General features: G+C 35.2%; 1 protein-coding gene across 2 annotated transcripts in view; it reads right to left on the bottom strand.

Annotated features, from left to right (window-relative positions):
- LOC134542734 (glutamic acid-rich protein-like) overlaps nt 1-18,482 on the bottom strand; it is a 188,536-nt gene that overhangs the window by 24,901 nt on the left and 145,153 nt on the right. For both annotated transcript variants that reach the window (XM_063387238.1, XM_063387232.1), the window contains exon 5: nt 17,162-17,274. In XM_063387238.1, the coding sequence (XP_063243308.1) occupies nt 17,162-17,274 (113 nt within the window). The remainder of the gene's footprint in view (nt 1-17,161; nt 17,275-18,482) is intronic.

Raw genomic sequence — 18,482 nt, 5'->3', positions numbered from 1 at the left:
CTCTTCAAATGTCAAGCAAAGTCAGATGAAAGATGAATTGAAGAGTGAAGTTACAAAACCTTAGGGAAAAAGATGCTGCTAAAGAGTTCTTTAGCACTGTTGGGAAACTGTTTGCTGCTCGAAACATTGTGAGCAATAATGTTCATGAGAAACTGTTCACAGCTGCTAAAGATCTTCCTCTTATCAACTCTGTTACAAAGAAGGAATTTATAGAAGGTTATCTTGCACTTCAGATGCAAGTTTCCAATGTTTTGAAAGAAGGGCTCACTACTGACATCTGCCAGATTTTGCTAGGATTTCAAAGTGAACATGGCAACTTTGTGTCACAAACTTTAGCAATGCTGTGGATACCAGTTTTAAATGTGGACAGTGAAAGAGCATTTTCGTTGTATGGCCAGATATTTTCTGACCTGCGTGCATTGAAATTATGATTTCAAGATATTTCAATGAACATCCTTAATTGTACCACTATTTTGATCTGTTTTGTAACATATATTTTTTTCATTTACTGCAAGCCATGTGCACTAAAGTGACTAAAATAAATACAAAATACATTAGATACTAAATTGCTTTGATTTATTATGCTATTGTATGTATTCACGTAAGAAATACAGGGAGAAAACAATTTTAAAAATAAACCTGTTTTGCAGGTAATTATTACCGATTGTTAACATCGCTATACGGTTTTTTGGACGTAATTTTATACCGCTTTTATCTACTTATCACGAAATTTCTAATTTTTATTTACCACTTTCGGGTGGCCTGAGGCATAAGTGATGCTGTTTGTAGGCATGGAGTGTAGGTTTTCAACTAAGCTCTTTTCAACTTGCTAGACAAACATATAATTCCCGATGGCTTTCAAAAATTCAATGGTTTCTTGCACTAAAATGTAGTTTGTTTTAATGAATGTGTGTCATTACAGCGCAGTGTTTTCCTAACCACAAATACCTAGAATACATTTAAGGAAACAGTATAGGTCTACACCTACTATGTGCTTGTTCCCCTCTATTCTGGTAATCAATGTGCACCCATTATTATTTTTTTACAGAGAGTTGTTAAAAATATAATTTATAAAGCAGATAAGGATAAACAGAGGGGGGGGACAAGTCTTTTAACCAGTCGTACTTCAGCTGCTCTTTTTACCCCCCTATCCCTCCCGTAAAGAGTGGATACTGGCATATTTGGGAGGAGAAAAGTATCAGTGGCAAAATAAGTGGTGAAAGGAGGCCAAATACATGGTTTACAAGTCTATTTTACATGAAAATAGTCTAAAATATGTAGACATATAAAAAAAAATACAAGCAGTTATAAAATTACATTCCACATGCTGTTTAAACTGTAAGAAGTCACTATCATACCTGCCAACTTTGGCCAGTCAAAAAAGCGGGAGGTTTTTTAGTGGAGTGTAAACAATGCTTGTTGCCACTAATAAGGGGGGGGGGGGAAGTGTGTAGTGGTGAAATTTTGTTTATTTTGACGGAAAAATCACTACACAAAGAACAAAATGCAGCATGTTCACCTTTCCTCGATTGCAAAATGCACGTAAATTCGTCACTAAATGTCTTTTTGTACACAGCAAGATACTTCACTGTAGGCCATTTCTATTAAACCCCTATTGCGGAGTAGGCCTACAACAAAACGCGTACAAAATACTCATCACGCAACTGCTTCCACAAAATAATATTTTTATGAATACACCGTTGAATAAATTCGAAGACTACTATAATGCTACCTCTACACTTATTCTGTGAGCACAGACGCGAACAAAGGCGAATTTGTTCGGGGACGAAAAAACAATTCACACATAGCCTACCAACAAACCGAAGCGAATTTAGGCACGAATGTAAACAGTGGTATCATAAACTCATTATTAATCCAGTCCGTCTTTATTTCAAAACACCACCGAAAACACAATTTACAATGTTGACAAAACACGCCATTTTGGAAAACAAACCTTTTTCTGGTTGGCTAACAAACACCAATGACGAACGTGTACCAAAACAGCTCCCATAATTATCGTCAATAACTACGTTTCTTTCTTAGATGTACGCTTAACCAAGAGTTTTAGCAGACAATTGTGGGCATTTAAGCTATTAAAATAACTACACGTTATGGTACGAACCGTAGTTACTATACAATTGTACGGAATAATGGTACAAACATATTAAATCTATAAATTTATTGCATTAAAAACTTCAAGAGAAACAGAACCAAAAAACGGGAGATTTTAATGACAAATCGGGAGGGCGGGAGAATGAGTATAAAATCGGGAGTCTCCCGCCTAAAGCGGGAGGGTTGGCAGGTATGCACTATTCACACACTCATAGGAATAACAGTGTGTATGCAATGCGGGCAAGATTACACCACATGATAAACTATAATGTGCAGTAGATAATATTTGCTATGGTAGAGACAGTCGCAAAGTTCAAGCATCCAAACGCTGTGAAGGGTGGGAGGTGGCAAGACGGGCAGTGGGGCATGGTGTGGTTGGTGGGTGGGCGGGCAAGCGACTGACTGGCCGCGGGCTAGTGAGATGGCCGACAGGCATTCCATTTTCACATGCTGTGGTGGGGGTTATTTTTTTGTTGCATTATTAATGATTTTTTATTTATTAAAACCCAATACACACAAAAAATACCAGATTTATTTGGTTCAAAAGTAAAAAAAATATTTTTTGGAGGAGGGGGAGGGGAAACCAAAATAGGCCACCCACAATTTTTCGAATACTATCCGTGGAACCGTGAGCATACGTAAAGTTGGGGTTCTAGTGTCAATTACTGTAAAACTCGCGTAAGACATTCCTGCATAATATGTTTTCCCGCTTATTAAGTTCACAAAATTATTCACTTGATCACTTCCATATATCCCTATGTTAATTTTCCCAGTCATAACGTTTGCGTTGATGCTTCCCGCATATAATTTTCAGCGTTTGTGGGAAAAAATAAAATGTTTATCTTTTAAACTCTATTTATAATTAATTTTTTTGGAAAATTAACTTATTTCCAAAAATAACAAAATAATTTGAACTTGCACAAGACCATCAAAACATTTAGTTTTATTTTCGACCAATCATCTGCTTGCATTCGTATAGACTGTGAGGCTATTCCATCTGCACGCCTTTTTTCCTATTCAAGTTATAATACACAACGAATATGCAGCAAACCATATTTACCAGCAGCTATTACTCGTTTTTTATGTTTGCAATCTTTTTAAGGTGTGATTTTAAGGTTATCAAGCATAATAAATGTTGTGTTGTGGCAAACAGTGCATAATGGCATCTACAAAAAGTAGAGGACCCATTAAACGCAAGGTGTTATAGTTTGAAGAAAAACTGAAAATAATATCAGAAGTTGATGCGAATCCTATGATACCAGAATGAGTAAGGCAAAAAAAAATTGGGATACCGCCATCTACTTTGAAATGAATCGTGACGAAGCTAAACCAACTTTTGGCTATTAACGTTTCGTCAAAGTGTAAAAAAATGAAGATTGGTAAATAAGAAGAAGTTAAAATTTTACTCTTGGTGAGGTTTAAAGAATAGGGCACTTAGAATTCTGACGAACGGCCCAATTTTACGTCAGAAAGCTGAACAAATAGCACAAAACCTAAGTGTTAAATTTCATGCTTCGAATGGCTGGCTCGACAGATTTAAGAACAGAGTAGGAATTGTCTATAAAACTGTAAGTGGGGAATCAGAGTGTGTGTGATGATACTGTCCAGAGTTGGATAAACACAATGATGCCTGCAATTATAAAGGACTTTGAACCAAAAAATGTATTCAATGTCGATTAATGTGATCTGTTTTTCAACATGCATCCAGACAAAACCTTGTTTGAAAGGTGAAACATGCCATGGAGGCAACGAGTAAGGAACGAGTCACAATGTTATTGGGTACCAACATGGATGGCACTTAAAAGTTACCATTGCTGGTAATTGGGAAACAATAACAATAATAATAATAATAATAATAATAAACTGTGTCTTAACATAAAGATATTACCGTGAAAGCATGCAAACAACAAGTCTACGTGGATGACAGGCAGCATTTTTTAAGACTATGTGAGAGTGTTGGATGCAAAAATCAGAAGATTTTCCTTTTCATGGATCACTGCCCTGCTCATCCAACCATAGAAATATCCAGATTGAAATTTTCCCACCAATTTCAACATCCAGGCTACAACCCATGGACCAGGAAATTATAAAAATTCTGAAACAGCATTTTCATAAGCACCCTGTGTTACAATTTATAACAAGAATGAAAAATACCAAAAAAAAACTGGTTACAAAATCAATATCCTGGACACCATGCATTTTCTTGCTGCTTCATGGGAAATGCTTGACTCAACCATCATTATCAATTGCTTCAGAAAAGCAGGCTTTGGTGCTCAACAAGTTAATGATATTTTCCCTGAAGAAGAATGAGGACAGTGAGCTAATTGCATGTGCTTCTAAATGCAGTGCAAATTTGAAAACTCTTCAAGTGCACCTAAATTTTTCATGCACTTTTGAAGATTAGTCTTAGTTGATGCGGTTCCATCATGTGAACCACAAACCATTGAAGATTTATGTCCACAACACAAGGATTTTAGCTGAGGATGAGACTGGCGATGGTGACAGCTATGAAGGTGATTCCACTTCCATGCCAACTTACTCCGAAGCACTTGACTACCTGGACAAGCTGAGGTTATTTGTTCATACACCATACACCAAATGTTCCAGATAGTGTGAGGAAGAGTTAATGGGAACTGGACAATTTTGTGATGCACCAGAGCGAAAGTTAAGGTAAGTGCCCCGGTACTCGTCACTGCTCCAATGGTCGTCACTAGCAACTTCAAATGTAAATAATAGTGAAGTAGCTCAATATATCGCCAACTTAAATATTGACAAAAATTTGGTCGACGTTCTAGCTGAAATTACCACAATAGTTTTCGGAACAAATACTATTTTCAATCAAAAAAAGTCCGTGCATCAAAAGTTCGTAGAGCAGTGAAGATAAATAGGGGAATTCCTATACTAAAACACTAAGGACGTTAGTGCACATTTTTACTTCTAATTCTGTAATTTTTCATGTTTATTCGTGATGTTTTGTGCTGAATGTGTTAGTTAAATGTTCTTGAAGAGGTGAAAGTGTTTATTTAAAAAAATTTGTTTTCTTTGTATGATTTAGTTAGGGTGACGAAAACTGGATCAATAAAAACCTTGTATTGCTAGTGTTCGTCATACCTGACGAGCACTGGTACATTTAATATTTTATTTAACGTTGTGCTAAGTTACACCCTAAAGTTCTTAAATATTGGTTCTTTGTTGTTAATAGACAAAGTACGTTATTACGATCAGATCCAGTAGTCGTCACCTATGACGACTTCCGATGCATGTGTATGACGACTTCTGGGTCGGAAATTACTTTACTTTATTGATTGCAAAAATTGTGTAGGCATTGTTGTTTACATTAATTTAGGGGTCATTCGATATATATTTTGACATTAATAAGTAAACTAAACATTGTAATGTGTCTCGTTCTTTAATTACAGGGCAAAATGCCAAAACGGAAAATACTGTTGTATGAAGAGTCAGCCATGGAAGCTGCTCTTAAAGATGTAGCGAATGGTATGAGTATAAAATGAGCAGCGGAAAAAAATAGTGTGCCAAGGAACACATTGTCCGATAAACACTAGAGGTGTAAAAGTAACGAAAAAATGTGTACCCGTATGTATTCGTTACTATAACAATTAGTACTCATTACTTTCGTATCGTTACTCGTTACTTCTGATACCGCATGACATGGCACATGCTATGTTATGTAACAGCATCGAATCGAGTCGTATTTCGTACGCGTACAGTATGACGTCGCGTAAATTAAAATAAATTGAATATAAACAATTAAAAATATTTGATAATTAACAGCTTTTGTTAACCAAGAAACAATTAACTCTCATTAGAGCGGCTTTATTATAATATATATTTTAAGATAAGAACATAAAACGTGAAAATACGCGATTATAAAAAACAAAAACATACATATTTATAATTTGTAAAAAATACTTTCTTACGTTGTTTCTGTTCGAATCTAAAACTTTCTCTACACACAGAATACCTTTAATAAACAGTAAAAAACTTGGACGACGAATTTCCAAATTATACTTTTATTAATAAACAAACATCGTTCTTTGTAACGAATAAGCGCGAGCATGCGTGAAACATACGAAAGATGCGAGTAACGAAATGCATTCGTGTGTAACGTTTCGTTACTCGTTACTAGATGCAGCACCCGTTACTCAGTAACGAATACATACGGTTTGCTACAGCTCTAATAAACACAAAGGCAAATCGCCCTTGGGTAGGAAGATGGGCGGGCCCTGATTCATTTTTATATTTTACTTGTGATACCGCATAACATGCTATGTTATGTTGCAGCAACGAATTGAGTCGTATTGCGTACGCGTACAGTATGACGTCGCGTAAATAATAATAAATAGAATATAAACAATTAACAATATTTGATAATTAAACAGTTTTTGTTAACCAAGAAACAATTAAATCTCATTAGAGCGGCTTTATTATATCTCTTTTAAGATAAGAACAAAAAAAAACGTGAAAATACGCGATAGTGAAAAACAAAAACATACATATTTATAATTTGTAAAAAATACTTTCTTACGTTGTTTCTGTTCGAATCTAAAACTTTGTCTACACACATAATACCTTTAATAAACAGTAAAAAAAACTTAGACGAGGAATTTCCAAATTATACTTTATTAATAAACAAACATCGTTCTTTGTATCGTAAATTCATTGAATATGCGCGCGCATGCGTAAAATATACGAGAAATGCGAGTAACAAAATGCAGCCGTGTGTAACGTTTCGTTACTTGTTACTAGACGGCACACCCGTTACTCAGTAACGAATACATTCGGTTTGCTACAGCTCTATGTGCTGTCCCTCTTTGTTCCGTGAGTGCTGTAAGTAAATTCAAAATTTAATGAGGATTATTCATTATATTACTGAACAATCTTTATGAAATGCCATTTTGATGTTTAAAATATAGTACCAAATAAAATTTGAAGCCCAAATAGTACAATACTATCATTCTGGATCCATGAATTAAAACTAATGCAGCCGAAATCGCACATGACGACTACTGGCACAAACATGTGACGAACACTGGCAAACACGAAAATTTGCATGACGACTACTGGCTCGAAATCACACTTTTTTCAAAATAATAAATCTACAAAAATAATTTGTGTTTATCGAAGAGTGTTGGATAGCATTGTAGAGTAAAGTTTGAGGTTAAAAACAAACATGTAGGGGCAGTAATACACCTACAAGGTTATGTACACAATTTTTTTTATAAAACTCTTCTTAGCATGACGACTACTGGTACATCTACCTTAGTTGAAACAAACTATTCTGATGCATTATTTTTCAAAACAGTGAATGTTAGTTTTTTTTGTTTTGTTTTGACAATAGTTTTATTATGCTCATTAAATTTTTTTTAAAATTCAGTTTACTTATATAATCGTACAGTCTTTCCAGCAGGTCAATGATAATTAGTAAGTGTAATTTTGAGTTAAGCAGTATGTCATTTGAGTAAAATTTGTTTTTACTTATTTCCCTTTTAAGAAGTTTTTAGCATCCAGTCCTTTGAAAAACATCTTAACAGGGTTTTACTGTAATTACATGCAAATCAATATACATATATTTCTTCTATTCTTACTATTAAGTACTTACACAATCTTATGTTATTCTAGTTATTAATTGTAAATGTGTTTAGTTGTTTTTTTTTGTCCTGTGTGTCTGTACTGTGTTTGTAGTGCCTGCATTTTGTCAGTTGTAATTTTTTTTGTTTACATTGGAATTTTATTTTTATGTTGAGCCCAATTCCTCAACGGTTGGTGGGAATGGTAGAAATTATAAATAAATAGTATTCAATTTAAATACATCCAGACTATAAGAGACACATCAGGAAAAAATTATTATCAGAAAATCTAAATACAATTGTAAAATTGATTGTAGAATGAAATATTATTGCTAAAATTCTAATATGCCAAAATCATTTTCATCACTTACCAGTATTTCATAAACCTTCTCTGCAGGTCACTGTCCCTCAATTTTTAGAATTATACATTATTAACATGCGCTTCAGTAAAATCATTTTAATCATGTTTCACAGTTTGTGTTTCTGTTTTGTCACGAGTAGTATGCTGTACTGCAGACACTGACACCCATTAACAAATCTAAACAAATATTTACACAAATGTGGCTAATAAAATAATTGTGAATTTAAAAAATGAAAACCCATTTCTGTATATTCAAGTCAAAAGAAGAAAAGTCCTGAACAGACAACAGACAACACAATTTAAGTTAAATTTGTTTATAATCATTCAACTTGCTACACAAAAGCTCATAAAATTTTGCAAGTTCTGCCACTTTTTCTTTTGCTGTCCTCCTGTAACTGTTAGACCTTGAAACAAACGTTAACTTTCCTGTTTTTTCTGCTTGTTTTGAGAGTTTATCAGCTGATGCACTCAGTGTGTGTATATTCGCTTGAAGTCTACACTTTTTTTCCTTCAGTTCATCTAACTCATCAGTAACACATTTCCTTTCTAAGGATTTCTGCTCTGTTTCTCTTGCTATTTTTTTCCCCCCAAATAACCTTGCCACTTTTGCCATGCTGCAGATGCTGAGATGATCATGTCTTTTGTAATGTGAAAATTAGTAACACCACCAGCAGATGTAATGTGCTCACCAATTATTCACTGTGCAATAAGTGTACGCTCTTGCATGTTCTCCACTTCGATTTTCCTGTTCAAGGAAAACCCTCTCTCAACTGCTGCTTGACCATGGGAAAGAATAAGTAGCATTTTCATTACTGACCACAGCTTTTCATAGTCAGATTTTGACATTGCAAAGGCATATAATAGCGAACATAAATGGAGGGTCTGATGCCATAGTGAACCAAGTCCAATTTTGCCATTTTTGAGATAGAACTAATTTGTAACTCACAAAGTGATATTCTTTCATGTGCTAAAGTGAACTAGGTTGTATTGTAATTAGAGGGGATGAAAAAGGGAAATTTTGTTATAGCATATTGGACAATTGTGATTTTATGTGGTTGGCACAGTGAACCAGGTCTCAGATAAAATGGCGCTTATGCAGGACAATGAAAACAATCTGTTAACTAAAAACGGTGATAATCATGATGTTAGTGATGATTCATTAGGTCTCTGATGCAACAAGTGACAAATATATTCCAGATACTCAAAATCCAACTAGTGAAGGTAAGTAGTAATAATATATTTTGTTAAAATAGTTTTTGTAATGGTTCATTTTGTAGATGGCTTTACTATTTGGTTCATGTGCCATAGTGTACCATATACTGAAAATTGCTTTAGAGAGCGCTCTGTTGGTGTGAACAGTTACTACTTATACACTGTTCACTTCTGGGGGTACAGAGTGCAGCACTTGCCTCTGAAACCTTGTAAGCAAGCGATACAAGTGACGGACAAATGTTGGTTCACTTTGGCACATGAAGTAATGCTCATAACGCTAGTTCACTTTGGCTAAAGAAATAAATATGGTTTTTACTCACCTGTGAACCAAATGACTTGAATACTTTACCTCTTAAAAATAAAGTAAAATAACATAAAAAAGGGATAGTTTTGTTTATTTGTGAAGACAAGTCTACATATAAAATAACCATGCAAACCATACAAACAAATAATTGTATAAGAATGGCACAATCTTCTACACTATCTATAATAATAAATGCTAAGTGCTACGCAATTATTATCAATGAGAAATGAAAAATATATTTTAATGTGTGACCGTCTAAGTTTAAAATGCCTGTCCTATTAACAAAAAACTCATTAAGCAAAAGTGTAGCTTTTAAAGCAGTTCATATTACTGAATAATTGCCATGTATATTTTTCCCCTGTATTTAGTCATAGAATAATTTGTTGCACTGTGATTATATTTGCAAAATGGTGTCAATTTTTAGGATTTGTAATTACAAAAATTATATAATATACATAATTATTTTGTTACATTTTTAAAACATTACAGATTTTGATGCACCTAGAAATTTGACTAACCAGCTGAAAATAACTTGAGTCCTTAATTTATTATGTGTGGCTTTCATACATCCTTCACATTAAGGGGCCTCCCTACATGTACCTACTAGAAATTTTATTCATTGAGTTGATAAAATGTTTTTCTTGTTGAGACTGTTAAACGTGAGTTCAATGGTCAGTAGGTGTTCTTGGGGATCTCTCGTCCCCCCCTATTATTCTGGTATTGCTCCGTACACTCATTGCCCAAATCTCTAAGTTAAATAATTTACTATAGGCATTTTATAATATTGTGTTGTTTGAGTGGCTGACGAAATAGAATACGGTTTTAAGCATTGTATATTATTTGTTGCAGATGAAGATGGTGAACCAAAAAAAAAAAAGAAGAAAAAGACATGGAGGTAATACAAAGAAGTGGAAAAAAAATATTCGCAAAAATCGCCGCAACAGTGGTAAATCTTACACTTCTGTCAGAGGTAAGAAAGTGCAAGCAAAGTGTTTCAGAAATTACATCTGCATATGCAGAAATAAGTGCAATTCAAAACTTCACATACAAGACAAGAAGAACTTCTACCTTTCGTATTGGACAAATGGAACATTTGATTCTCAAACAGCTGTAATTGCTCGTTCAGTTAAATCTCGCCCAAAGGTTAGTAATAAGGGGAAAAAAGATACAACAAAGAAAAGAACATTCTCTCGTGAATATTTTATTCGTTCTAAGAATGGTGATGTAAAAGTTTGCAAGGAAATGTTCCTGCAAACCCTCAGCATAGACAGTGCTCGTGTTCATCGGGCATTGCAGAAAATGGCAAGTGGTAACATTCTTGATAAAAGAGGACGTCACACGCCAAGTAACAAACTTTCTGCAGACCGCATCAAGCATGTTGAAGATCACATTTCCTCTTTTCCAGCATATTCTAGTCACTATTGTCGTCAAGATAATCCAAATAAGAAATTCTTGAACCACAACCTAAATTTAAGTATTATGTATCGACTCTACAAAGAAACAATGCAACAGACTGACGAGAGCAACCAAAATGTTGGTAGTATTGTCAGCCAATCAATGAACGAAAATATTTTTTATTCAAAGTTTAATCTAGGATTTAAGCCACCCCATAAAGATACTTGTAAGCTGTGCGACACCCTGGCAGTAAAAATCAGAGCAACTGAAGCACAACCAGACAGCGAACAGAAAGTTGCTTGCCTGTCTTCCCTGAAAACTGACACTGAATTGCACCACAGGAGGGTGGAGCTAGCACGTACAACAATGCTAAATGACAAGAAGGCTGCAATAGAAGGTAAATGTTCTGTGTTAACATTTGATTTGCAGAAGACTATCATGTTACCAAAGGTTCCAACAGGGGTAGTATATTACAAACGTCAATTGGCTTGTTATAATTTAGGAATACACAACTGTGCGAAATCTAAAGGGACAATGCATCTGTGGCATGAGGGTGTTGCTGGTCGAGGTCCAGATGAAATTGGATCTTGTTTGCTCAAATATCTGAGTACATTTCCTTCGATGGAAAGGCTTGTACTTTGGTCAGACTCGTGCGGAGGACAAAATCGAAACATTAAATTAGTAGTCCTTTCGATGCGCTTAGTGTCTGACCCCTCGTGTTCAATTAAGGAAGTTACACAGAAGTTCGCCATCCCAGGACACAGTTATTTACCCAATGATAGTGATTTTGGTCACATTGAGAAGAAAATGATGAAGCAACAACATATCTTCACTCTTGATGAGGTAAAGAATATCATTGAAACCTGCAGAGTCAAAAAGGAAGCATTTGATGTGATGATAATGAAATCCTCGGATTTTTACAATACCCAAGACGAAATAACACACGCGATAACCAATCGCAAACAACATGATGGTAAAAAAGTTTCATGGTTGAACATACGCGTTTTGCGTGTTTCAAGAGAAAAACCTTTCATCATGGAGTATAAATACAGCCACAATGAGGATATCCAGTTTGAAGAAGTCAGTTTTGCTAAACGTTCGAAAGGCATTCAGACACCATTACACAAATTGGTACTCAAACAGACTCAGCCAAAGCCTATCAAAGATGTGAAAAAGAAGGACATATAGTCCATGCTGCCATTTGTTCCCCCAGTCTACCACACATTTTACCATAGAATCTTAGCGGCTACTACACAGACAGCTTCGACACTGTGCGCCACTAGAGAAATATCAAATCAAGAGAATGAACCAAATGAGTCTAACACGATTAACTGTTTACAAAGCTGCGCTGAAGACCCCAGCATTCCCACAGAGACAGAAGACAGTGAAGAGTACTGGGATAGTGAACAGTTTGAAGAAAATGCAGACGATGATCCCACATGGGAAAGGAAAAACCTAATTGTTTTATCCGAGCAATATATGTTTAGAGCATTATATGTTTAGCTTTTTTTTTATAAATTTATGAAGGTCTTTTCATGGTAGTATTATATTTTACTACAGACTTATCTGAATACAGCATTCTCACACAATGAGAAGAGACACTGGAGTGTTTATTTTTGGGAAGTGAGGAATGAAAGTAAAACACGTAAAATTATCATACTTTCCAGAAAGAATAGCCATTGCCTTTTACTTATTGCAGAATATATATGGTATGTGATTTTAAATCCAACAGCGGTCTGTGTAATTATACTGAACTAATATTAATACAAACTAGTTCAGCTGAACCAAGTTTTTGAACCAACTTCAGTCTAGTTTAGTTTGCTTCGTATGCTATAAGGAACTAAGTTAACTGTTTTGTATTATTGTTGTATTTATATAGTTAAGAATGAGTTCAAACAAAAAACCAATCATGTTCTTTATTATGAACTAGATTAAGCAAGATTATCTAGAAATATAAAGAAAATTACTTTGGTTCATTATGGCTTTATTAAATTATGCACACTAACTCTTGTACCATTCTGAACTAAGTCGTGTATTAAAATTGTTTATATGGCCTACAATGTGTAAATTGTTTCCCCGTTCTTAATAGTAAGCTTACCTTTGACTAGAAAAGCATAAATAACCTAATCGATAAAAAAAAAGATTATGTATATTAATTCTAAAATTCAGGGTTTGTGCCTAAACTAAAACATCAATTTCCCAACATTTAAGATTTTATACTTGGTTCACTATGGTATCAGACCCTCCAAATGATCTACCACTGGTCTGAACTTCTCAAATTCTGAGGAGAAACCAAATTCAGCAATGAATTCTTTGTATTATGAAATTAAGTCATCACAATCAGTTTCTTGAACTCATTTAGCCTCCACTAAAGTCTTCTATGTCAAAGTAAACTTTTGAAATATTCATTTCCCTTGGGTCTAAACATTTAAGGCTTCTCACAACTGTAAAGGACATTTCTTCAAAATTTTCTTTACAGTTTCAACTAGAAAATCATGGCATTGCATACGCAACTGCAAAACATCATATTCCTTAACAACATTACTCTGAATCCAATCTTTGACCCTGTTCTCAGCAGCAAATCCTAACTGAACTTTTGCCACAGGCAAATGATTCTCCTTCATACTTACATCAATTTTCATAAGCTTGATGCCCGTAGCAGCACTCTTCAGCTCACTATCCTTAATGAACCTTTCCATCAAGCTTCGGATCAATTTCTCCATGTCCTTAGCCAAAAAGGGCAGCATGGGTTTATCAGTTCGGTACACTTTCAAAAAAAATTCAACTTGTTTTGCAATTGACTGGAATGCTAAAAGCTTCACTGGACACAATGTATCATTTGCTGCTTCTTTAATAACTGAGAAAGATTTTGTGTTCGGGTTTGGAATCTTTTTTCCTGCAACTGCCTGTACATACATTACAATCTGAGGCCAAATCTCAAGAGCACGAGTAACCACAATCACATTTTCAACCCATCTTACTGTACAAAACTTCAAGGGAAATACATTTGATTCTGTCACTTTGACATAATCTGCCCTTCTAGCTGGCGAGTCCTTGAAAAGATAATACAAGCTAGATAAAACCTTATCTAGATCCCATGTGGATGATGTAGAACCATGCTTGAATGCCCCATGAATTATGTGTAACCCGCAGCTGCCTGTATGAATCACTAAAACATTGTAATCTCTCTTCAGCTGATCACACACAAGGTCATAAAATTTCCAATTTACGTTTGGGCCATCCATGGACAGCTGTAACAAAGAACTGCTTGGGATACCAACATGTGAATACATTTTTCATAGGTGAACATATCTTGAGCAGTAGAGTGTTTTAAAAATTCGGAATGTATGTAAGACAATCTGACCTTATCACCTTCCCAGTAACGAACATGGTAATCCATTTGTTTCTTCTGCAGTTTCCTGTTCATACTTTCATCAAAAAGCAAACCATAATTTTCTTGTTTCCGAAGGGTTTCCATAAGTAAAGATTGAAAATATGAAGCAATGCCAAAACAACAAAGATAAGCACACTTAGTTTCTCCTAGTGAAAAGCTCTGGGCAATGTTACTGTCACTAAACATGTGTTTGAAAATTTGTGAAATATCTTCACATGACTTATACGAATAGTGGCTACAGCATACTTTCAGGACCCACATAACTTCAGCTTTCAATGTATCATGGCTCGAGAAGAAGGGAGTAAGTTTCTGGTTTTCTTGAGGTGTAGGCCTAATGTTCACTTCAGTATCAGCCACCATGAAGATGAACCTTGTTGGGACTTGGATCTACCATAAAAGTACTGGATTCCTAAACAAGACTTTTTGTCACTTGCACGATTGGAGTGTTTTTTCACATTCATGTGGCTTGTTAAAGCAGACACACCCATTTTGCTAACATCAAAATCGGTTTCACACACATTACACCTAGCTTTATTTTTGTTTCCAACTTTTCCCAGCCACTTATTAAAACTGGGATTCTGGAGCCACAAATCATTGAAAAAACAATTGCCGGGGATTTTGATACAACATTAAACTTAGTAGACCTAAATTAACCCTAGTTATGGTCTACACAAATTACACACCGAAAAAACAAACTCCACTACCACGAAATTAAACTACACAAAACTGAATAGTGCGAAGTAGTTATTGCAGACACTAAAGTTACAATCACAGCTGAGTCCGAACGAAAACAGTGTCATTTTCTTCTTAAGCCAGCACACGCCAACTGCAGCCCGCAAAGAAACGGACCAACACGAAAAACAAATTAATAAATTCGTGACGATGATGAAGTAGTTTACGGTTATGTAAATCTTATCAGAGTTAATGTACAATATTAATGAGCCATAAGATTTAGGTGGCAGTTACTGAATAAAGCATTTTGGCGGAATATTTTACACCGTAAAGTTGGCCAAACGAGCTATTTTTCAACCTTCGGAGATGTTCGATAATGCTCGGAACATGCGCTCCGGCAGCCATACGATATTAAACGTATATTTACACATATTATGGTACAATTAAAGTATGGTTGCACTATAACTATAGTAATAGTTTATTCGTACCATAGTACCACACATTTATTGCTTCGTCATTCAGTTTAGGGTCGTATGCCGGTCTTACGCCTGTAGTCAGATATTTGTAGTACCCACGTTAACTCAAACGTATAAATTCAAGGAATTTTCAAGACCCAAGTAATATCAAGGACTTTTCAAGGCCTTGCAATCCCCTTACGTAAATTCAAGGACCATACGAACCCTGACTAACAATACTTAAATGAAGCAATTTTAGTGATTTATCACTTATTTATAAATATCTTTGTTTCATGCAAACAAAAAGCCCCAGCCCAAGCAACTGAAGCATGGCCGTTATACAGAACACACTGCGACATTCAGACAGCTCTAGCAAACAATAGATCTGACAGTTTACCCTAATAATTGCGTTTACAGAATGCATTTTATGGAGAGGTGTAAGAAGGTATGTATCTATACATTTATGTGTGTAACCAATGTTTATGTATGTTACTAAGCATGGTACTCTCTACAGCTGTACCAAAATTCAGCTTTGGAAATTTTTTTTTACAAGTTAAAACTTTAATTTCCTGGCCTACAATGGTTTTTCATATTGTTTATAGTAAAAGCTAGAATAGAAACTACATATAAATTAATAGTGTTAATTAGTTGAGCATTTAACATTTAATTCAATTTGTTAAACTATTTATTTCGATAGCCACATTGTGATTCGTGATTAGCTGTTCCAAATTTATTAAATAAAAAACATTTACACTTAAGTTAACTAATTTTTCTAAAAACTACATTCTAATTCACAGAATAGAAACAGAAGTAATTTCCTGTCTCCCCATACTTTTCAGCCATTTTACCTTGTCATTCCATTGTAAGACTGTTGAAACCTTCCCAAACATCCTTTTCAAAACCTCTGCTGATTTTAACTCATTCTCACCTGCCTTGCTGCTCACTGGGTTTTTTTTTACCTTCCTCTCTTCCCTTTGCGTACAAATAAAACCAAAAAGGCCATGCAGTAACATTTTCCCTGGGACGAATCCTCTTAATAGTGGCTGTAGAACAAATGTATCTAAAAACTAATTCAACTGTAAAATATTAATACAGAATATGTTCATTTCTTATCGTAGTCCTTCAAAACTTATTAAGACAATGAAAAAAAAAAAAAAAAATACGGCACCATCCGCTAGTTTAGTTTCTTCCATGTTCAACATTATTTTTTGGTTTAAATCGTCAATAGAGCCTCTCGTCTTTTACATAACAAATCAAAATATGAGAGAAGCGAGAGAAGCAAGAAAAATTGAGTAGCAACTTCCTCCCCCAACAATTACAGGTAACCCATAGTATTATTTTGACACGTGTCACATTCCTCACATCTACTGCGGAGATGAGCCAGTAAACAGAGCTTAAAAATTGTGTGTCAAAGTTTGTAGGAGGGCATGTATTTTTTGACCAAGATCTTTTAAACTTGCTAGACAAATTCCCTATGGTTTTTAAAAATTCACAGGTTTCATATGGTTTTCCCAGCACCTACAACGAAAGCCGGCTAATTCAAAGTTTTTAGATTTTCCCAGTCAGTTGGGCACCCTGACTACACTAGACCCAGATGGAATGGAGGCACACCATGAGGTAAGCATATGATCTTCAAGGCACTGCATTATCACCAGGAATTCTACTCACACTTTCACGTTGTCTTTCAAAAACTCGACAATAGTTTCTTTGCGATTCTGCATTTTGAAGACTATAGGTGCTGGATAGTAGGAGTCTCTGTTGCTTGTGGACCAGCCAGAGTACTGAAAAAAAAATATTAATATACATATTTACACATTACCAAAAATCCTTAAAAGTACATATAATGTGATGTTTCTTACAATGCATTCCAAAGCACCATCATAGATAGTATGCTTACATGCCAGACCTGTGCAAATATTTACTCTATATATACTATTTGTGTTGAGTTGATTTCAAAACTTACTCTTCAAACGAACCAAAATTCATTTGCATATGATGTGTAGCAAAACTTTTCAACATCACCTTATGTAACAGAGTACTAAAATTGATGTGTAATTATAGGGAAAATATTATATGGTGAATTGCAATAAAACATATTACGCCTTGGCTATGGATGAATCATGCGATGTCACTGATACGGCACAGTTAATTTTGTACGCTACCTGGACCAAACGAGAGAAACTTTTGTTGAGGAGATATTGGCTCTTTTGCCGCTATTAGGAGGAACCCGAGAAGAAGACATGATCAAAGCAGTGATGGATTATTTTGATAAAGATGAGTTAGACTTGAAAAAGCTTTTATCGGTAACTACTGACGGTGCGCCAGTAAAAAAGGACTGCAAGATGTAATGAAAATTTGATTTCCTACCACTGTATTATTCACCAAACTGTGTTTTGCTGTAAACTCAATTATAATTTTGAGCGTATTATGCAAGAAGTGATGAAAATAGTAAATTTTCTTCGTGCAAAATCAACACTGCAACATCGTGGATTGAAATCATTTCTTGAAGAAGTTGATGTACAATATGATGATCTACTGTTGCATAATAATGTGAGATGGTTAAGCAAAGGCTGAGTTTTATAAAGATTCTTCAGCATTTTATAACACTTGAAGACATATTATCTTTTCAACAGTGATCAGACTTCAGCAAACGCCTACTTAAGTTTTCTAAACGAAAAAGAAAATTTAGCTGCCATTGCTTTCTTGACGGATATTTTTAAACATATCAATGACCTGAACCTTAAGAGGCCACTCCAGTCCAGGAGGCATTTCAAGTTGGCATCTGGAAAGGGAGCAGGTAGTGGCTTGGCGTTTAGTTCCTTATAGCATTAAGCTAGAGTTCCTCGGATTAGTATAGGAAGGGAACCCTCCCACCCAACCTGTCCTTCCACATCTTAGGCTCAGCGCACACGGAGCAACTGTTTTGTGACAACAGTCGCAAAACGGTTGAGCTCACAACGGTTTTGTGACCTTGACATCGCGCGGGGGT

This window comes from Bacillus rossius, chromosome 1 (assembly GCF_032445375.1).
Source record: "Bacillus rossius redtenbacheri isolate Brsri chromosome 1, Brsri_v3, whole genome shotgun sequence".
NCBI classification, from domain to species: domain Eukaryota; kingdom Metazoa; phylum Arthropoda; class Insecta; order Phasmatodea; family Bacillidae; genus Bacillus; species Bacillus rossius.
This window is presented reverse-complemented; position numbering and strand designations above follow the sequence as displayed.